We start from the raw sequence: 7,398 nt of genomic DNA on the forward strand, positions 1-7,398 counted from the left end.
ACAGTGCATTAGAATGATGTAGGACAAAGGCTTGACTCTGTCTGCTTACAAATTATTGATGCATGGTATTCAAAACTGCAGTGAGGTTGTAGGAAATACGTCCGTGAAAGATGCGCTATGCAGGAATCGCTCCGCCATTTCCTGGTTGCAAAAATTAAAATAGTTTGCCTAATATGAGTTTATATGACAACACAAGCAAGTAGAGTGTAGAGAATCACTGTACCATCTAAACCGCTGTGAAATATATGTCCCAGAAACAAAAAGATTGTACTTTCAACTGTTTGAAGCTGGAGTACAAAAATGAAACTTAAGAACGGGAAGAGAATAGAAATAGCAACATATCTACCACTTCTTAGACTTGCTTTCAATGAGAATGACAGATCTATAACCCACATTTCTATGTGAATTTAGTTGGGTCACATATTGCAGCTTTAAGTCTACTGTAAGCACGTTATGCCTGCCAGTCTGGACCTTATGATAGGTGTCTTGGGGACTGAAGTTGTGGGTTAAACCCAGACTCTGGCATGCTAGGCTAGCCCTTGCATTTCCAACAAAGTCTTTACAAGACTGTCACTGAAAGCAGTAAGTGATTGGCAGGCACAGTATGCACATTGCATTGATTTCTGTGGCATAAAACACTAATTAGTATACTGACATTGGGAAACATCATAGACTGTATTTGGTAACATATAGCACAACATCAGCTTTTCAAGGTTGCTTGTTTTCATTATCTGAATAGTTGACACAGAAATAAGGTGTTAAATGAATAAGAGACTGATGTAATGAAATTGGTACCATGACAAGGGCTTTTAATTGAGATTAAATTTGAACAGTGGTCTAAAGTACATAAGTACTTTATATTACTACTTAAATACTTTAAAGTACTACTTAAGTAGGTTTTTTTGGGTATCTTTACTTTACTATTTATATTTGACCACCTTTACCTTTACTTCACTATGTCCCTGAAGAAAATTATGTATTTTCTATTCCATGCATTTTCCCTGACATCCATAAGTACTTGTTACATTTTGAATGCTTAGCAAGACAGGAAAATGGTTGTTACGGTTTTCTAGGTGTGAAGGAGAGTTGGACCAAAAATGCGTCGTGTAGATTGCAATCCATGTTTAATAAACTGACGTGAACACGACTAAATTACAAAACAACAAACGTAACGAAAACAGCCTATACTAGTGTAAATAAACACAGACCAGGGACATCAGGACACTAAGGACAATCACCCACGAAACACTCAAAGAATATGGCTGCCTAAATATGGTTCCCAATCAGAGACAACGATAAACACCTGCCTCTGATTGAGAACCACTTCAGACAGCCATAGACGTATCTAGAACACCCCACTAAGCTACAATCCCAATACAAAACACACCACATACAAAAACCCATGCCACACCCTGGCCTGACCAAATAAATGAAGACAAACACAAAATACTTCGACCAGGGCGTGACAATGGTCCAACTTACGCACTCATGAAGAGAACATCCCTGCTCATCTCTACTGCCTTTGATTTGCCCGACTCACTAAACACGAATGCTTAATTTGAAAAACTATTTCTGAGTGTTGGAGTGTGCCCCTGACTATCCGTAAATTTAAAAAGCAAGAAAATCGTCAATATTTAAGGAATTTGAAATAATTTATACTTTTACTTTTGATATTTAAGTACATTTTTAAAATTACATTTACTTTTAATACTTAAGTATATTTAAAATCAAATACTTTTAGACTTTTACTCAAGTAGTATTTTACTGAGTGACTATCACAATTATGTTAAGGTATCTTTACTTTTACTCAAGTATGACAATTGGGTACTTTTTCTACCACAGCATTTTACATAGTTTATGGGTTTAATAAATAAAATGAATGAAGTGGATTCTTGTCTTGAAGTGGATATGATCGAATGAAATGAAAAGGGTGGCTTTTAAAAGTGGAAACTTCCATCTTACCTTCTTTTCTGATGCTTGCAACCATTTCTCCCGGCTTTGAGTGCTGTTTTCCCAATATATATCTTTTTCATATTCTTCGCTCTGCATTCACTTTCATGTGTTTCCTAGTCGATTCCCAATAATGCTGATGCAGAGTGTGACGTCTAACCTCAACCACTCAGGCCATAAGTCTTGCCTGTGGAGTCAGATAGCAGTTGTCTATCTGTGTTGACCCTGCCAACAGATCACAGAAACAGCGCTGCAGTCACAGATTAAATTGTATATGTTATACATTACTACGACTAGCTTTTAGGTGCTGTGAACTCATGCATTCATTTGCTCTTTTTTGAACAAGCTCACATTCTTCACAGATGATCTCTATGAAGGTCAAAGGTAAGATTAGTACTTCCTCCAAAGGCTCCGATGTGCCACTTGATGAGTTCCCCTTTCATATCTCTCCCTTTGTCCAATTCGTAATCATCAACAGAACGCATCCACAAACAGCTAAATCCTATGAAGCATCGATTAAATGGCCTGGCAGGTTATTCCCCTATAAATCAGCATTACAGAGCTGACAGAACCTACTTGTATTGTGTGTCTATTCATCACGGTCCACCAGGGCTGACTGTTATATCAGTGGAGGAGCTAGCTAGCATTTATAACCTTGTCACTGTCTCCCTGGAAATGCAGAGTAGTAGGGAAAGGTCTGGTTGACTAACTGTGAGATGGAGGTAAATGAAAGTAGAGATGGCCTGCTGCTTTGCTGCTAGGCTAATGTTGGCAGTATTGACTGCATGGTTTACGAGATGATACTAACACAGGACAAAGAGGAGCTTGAAGGGTGGGAGGTGATCAGACATCTTATTTCCACTGATTCCTCTATCACTCATTTCTCTAACACTGATTCCTCTATCACTCATTTCTCTAACACTGATTCCTCTATCACTCATTTCTCTAACACTCATTTCTCTAACACTATCATCTCATTTCTCTAACACTGATTCCTCTATCACTCATTTCTCTAACACTGATTCCTCTATCACTCATTTCTCTAACACTGATTCCTCTATCACTCATTTCTCTAACACTGATTCCTCTATCACTCATTTCTCTAACACTGATTCCTCTATCACTCATTTCTCTAACACTGATTCCTCTATCACTCATTTCTCTAACACTGATTCCTCTATCACTCATTTCTCTAACACTGATTCCTCTATCACTCATTTCTCTAACACTGATTCCTCTATCACTCATTTCTCTAACACTGATTCCTCTATCACTCATTTCTCTAACACTGATTCCTCTATCACTCATTTCTCTAACACTGATTCCTCTATCACTCATTTCTCTAACACTGATTCCTCTATCACTCATTTCTCTAACACTGATTCCTCTATCACTCATTTCTCTAACACTGATTCCTCTATCACTCATTTCTCTAACACTGATTCCTCTATCACTCATTTCTCTAACACTGATTCCTCTATCACTCATTTCTCTAACACTGATTCCTCTATCACTCATTTCTCTAACACTGATTCCTCTATCACTCATTTCTCTAACACTGATTCCTCTATCACTCATTTCTCTAACACTGATTCCTCTATCACTCATTTCTCTAACACTGATTCCTCTATCACTCATTTCTCTAACACTGATTCCTCTATCACTCATTTCTCTAACACTGATTCCTCTATCACTCATTTCTCTAACACTGATTCCTCTATCACTCATTTCTCTAACACTGATTCCTCTATCACTCATTTCTCTAACACTGATTCCTCTATCACTCATTTCTCTAACACTGATTCCTCTATCACTCATTTCTCTAACACTGATTCCTCTATCACTCATTTCTCTAACACTGATTCCTCTATCACTCATTTCTCTAACACTGATTCCTCTATCACTCATTTCTCTAACACTGATTCCTCTATCACTCATTTCTCTAACACTGATTCCTCTATCACTCATTTCTCTAACACTGATTCCTCTATCACTCATTTCTCTAACACTGATTCCTCTATCACTCATTTCTCTAACACTGATTCCTCTATCACTCATTTCTCTAACACTGACTCATTTTCCTCTATCATTAATTTTCTCTAACACTGATTCCTCTATCACTCATTTCTCTAACACTGATTCCTCTATCACTCATTTCTCTAACACTGATTCCTCTATCACTCATTTCTCTAACACTGATTCCTCTATCACTCATTTCTCTAACACTGAATCCTCTATCACTCATTTCTCTAACACTGATTCCTCTATCACTCATTTCTCTAACACTGATTCCTCTATCACCCATTTCTCTAACACTGATTCCTCTATCACTCATTTCTCTAACACTGATTCCTCTATCACTCATGTCTCTAACACTGATTCCTCTATCACTCATTTCTCTAACACTGATTCCTCTATCACTCATTTCTCTAACACTGATTCCTCTATCACTCATTTCTTTAACACTGATTCCTCTATCACTCATTTCTCTAACACTGAATCCTCTATCACTCATTTCTCTAACACTGATTCCTCTATCACTCATTTCTCTAACACTGAATCCTCTATCACTCATTTCCAGTGGTATAAAGTACTTAAGTAAAAAATACTTTGAAGTACTACTTATGTAGTCTTTTTTTTTCCTAAAGAAAATGATGGATTTTTAATTTCATTAATTTTCCCTTACACCCAAAGGTACTCTTTACGTTTTGAATGCTTAGAAAGACAATTCAAGCACTTATCAAGGGAACATCCCTGGTTGTCCCCACTGCCTCTGATCTGGCGGCCTCACTAAAAACAAACGCTTTGTTTGTCAAGTACGTGTTGGAGTGTGTGCCTTCTGGTTTGCTTAATATAAGAAATGATTTCTACTTTTACTTTGATCCGTGCTTCTACACCTGCATTGCTTGCTGTTTGGGGTTTTAGGCTGGGTTTCTGTACAGCACTTTGAGATATCAGTTGATGTACGAAGGGCTATATAAATTCATTTGATTTAATTTGATACTTAAGTATATTTGAGCAATTCCATTTACTTTTGATACTTAAGTATATTTAAAACCAAATACTTTTAGACTTTTTTTCAATTATTATTTTCACTTGAACTTGAGTAATTTTCTATTAAGTTAACACAGATGTTTTTTAAACAGATTTCGTTCACATATTATTATTTTTTCAACACAGATTTATTCAACACTGGTTTCTCTGAATGTGATGGATCAGTACCAACTCTAATTCACTCTAATTCGGTTAATTCAAATTTCAAAAATGAAAGAGAAACTTCAGGCTGTAGATAATTCACAATGACACCAGTCTTAATGCTCGTCCCAACTCCAGGATCTGGACTACAGTGAGTGATTTGTCAAAAGGAACCTTCCGCCATTGTGTGCTTTTGACAGTTAGTAAACCAAATCTCTCCACTAATGGTCTCTTTTCAAGATTTCAAGAGGTTGAAGGCATAAACGAAGTTGAAATACAAGAGGGAATTTCGAAACAAACGTCAAGTGTAAATTTGTGACTCCACTTAGTACTCCCCATCACTCAGATAGTATCTTATTGAAATAACAGCACAAACAAAATAGGCCTAGATACTGTAAATGTCTAGCAATTCACCCGATAAACGATACTCCGGCCAACAACAGGCACCTATTAACCTGATAATATCATGACAAAGAAGTTCTACATATCCCTGGGAAAGTGTTATCACTGTGCTTAAAGAGCCAAAGCCTCAGTGTAAATATTAACAGGGCTGCAGTAAAACTTTATCGGGGCCTGGCAGAACACCGAGGCAAAATTAATGTTTGTCGCCTGCCTCATTCGCTCCAAAGACGCCACTACTTATTGTATTTTAATCTCGCTTTGACACTGCCGGGTAGAAGACAAAGAGGAGCTGGGATAGAGGCTGAATACGGACGCTAGCTGTGGCTTATCTGTCAGCTGCAGTGTGAGAGGTCGGAACTATGTAGTTGCTGGAGTAAGCAGTTGTGCTTGTAGCTACCCGCCCCCCCCTCATTCCCCTTTACTCCCCAGTGCTATTGTGACTCCCTCCCTGTGTGTCCGCCATTGTGACTCCCTCCCTGTGTGTCCGCTATTGTGACTCCCTCCCTGTGTGTGCGCTATTGTGACGCCCTCCCTGTGTGTCCGCCATTGTGACTCCCTCCCTGTGTGTCCGCTATTGTGACGCCCTCCCTGTGTGTCCGCCATTGTGACTCCCTCCCTGTGTGTCCGCTATTGTGACTCCCTCCCTGTGTGTCTGCTATTGTGACTCCCTCCCTGTGTGTCCGCTATTGTGACTCCCTCCCTGTGTGTCCCCTATTGTGACTCCCTCCCTGTGTGTCCCCTATTGTGACGCCCTCCCTGTGTGTCCGCCATTGTGACTCCCTCGCTGTGTGTCCCCTATTGTGACTCCCTCCCTGTGTGTCCGCCATTGTGACTCCCTCGCTGTGTGTGCGCTATTGTGACTCCCTCGCTGTGTGTGCGCTATTGTGACGCCCTCCCTGTGTGTCCGCCATTGTGACTCCCTCGCTGTGTGGCCCCTATTGTGACTCCCTCCCTGTGTGTCCACCATTGTGACATTTGTAAAATCATAACGTTCTCATTCTATTCTCAGAGAGAGCAGCTCTCGTGGCTCTTTGTGTTAATGAAATATAAACACTGTTTAATTCAGATGCACTGGTCTGCAATGCGCCATCCATCTAAGTGTGGTGCCTGGTGCCAGCGTCAGGAGGTTATTTGGTGTCTATGAGTCATGGGAGGTGAGATCGAGCTACCTCCCAGATATATTTATAAATGATCAAATGGACGCCTGAAATGTTAATGCCCACAATGTAATCACTCTTTATAGCCTAGAGAGTGTGTGGGCCTTTCATCGAAAACAGTTCAAATCTTATTCAAGGAACCAGATTGACTTCATAACGACCACAAAACGTACTGGCTGAGTAGCCATCCCACTTTACATGATGGAGTATAACAGTTGTAGGTACAAGGTCAGAGGTCAACTGGGTTCAGCGCGGGCCAATTTCTGTCGGAGCGAATAGTCGGGGGCGGGGGGGGGACATAATTATTAAAAATAGAGATTGTATTTGAAAATAACAATAATTTCATACCTTGATTACATTGAGACATGATCAAAAATCTATCTTTTTTGTTAGTTTGTGGGACGACTTAGGAACAGATTTCCTAAAATGAAGCACATTTTTTGCACTTGCGGGCTGAACTCGGCCTGCAGGTTGCCTGTTGCCAACCCTTGTACTAGGTAATAATATCTACAGTACTTACATTGTAAGGACACTGGTGTAAGTATGAGAACAAACCAAAAATGAGTACATGCACCTGCTGTAAATCAATGCAAAAACTGTGTATATGTATATCAATGTGAAAACAACATTATGAAATGTTGGCTGTACGAATTGCATGAATTTAAAAAAGTTTTCGTCCAACTTTTTTCAATAT

The 7,398-nt window shown here is 39.3% G+C and overlaps 1 protein-coding gene across 1 annotated transcript in view; it reads right to left on the bottom strand.

The window, feature by feature from the left end:
• LOC135507432 (brain-enriched guanylate kinase-associated protein-like) overlaps positions 1–2,033 on the bottom strand; it is a 48,025-nt gene extending 45,992 nt beyond the window's left edge. Inside the window, exon 1 of the mRNA XM_064926973.1 lies at positions 1,963–2,033. Coding sequence (XP_064783045.1) covers positions 1,963–2,033 — 71 coding nt within the window. The remainder of the gene's footprint in view (positions 1–1,962) is intronic.
• Positions 2,034–7,398: the final 5,365 nt, after the last annotated feature.

Source organism: Oncorhynchus masou, chromosome 21 (genome assembly GCF_036934945.1).
Source record: "Oncorhynchus masou masou isolate Uvic2021 chromosome 21, UVic_Omas_1.1, whole genome shotgun sequence".
In the NCBI taxonomy this organism is placed as follows: domain Eukaryota; kingdom Metazoa; phylum Chordata; class Actinopteri; order Salmoniformes; family Salmonidae; genus Oncorhynchus; species Oncorhynchus masou.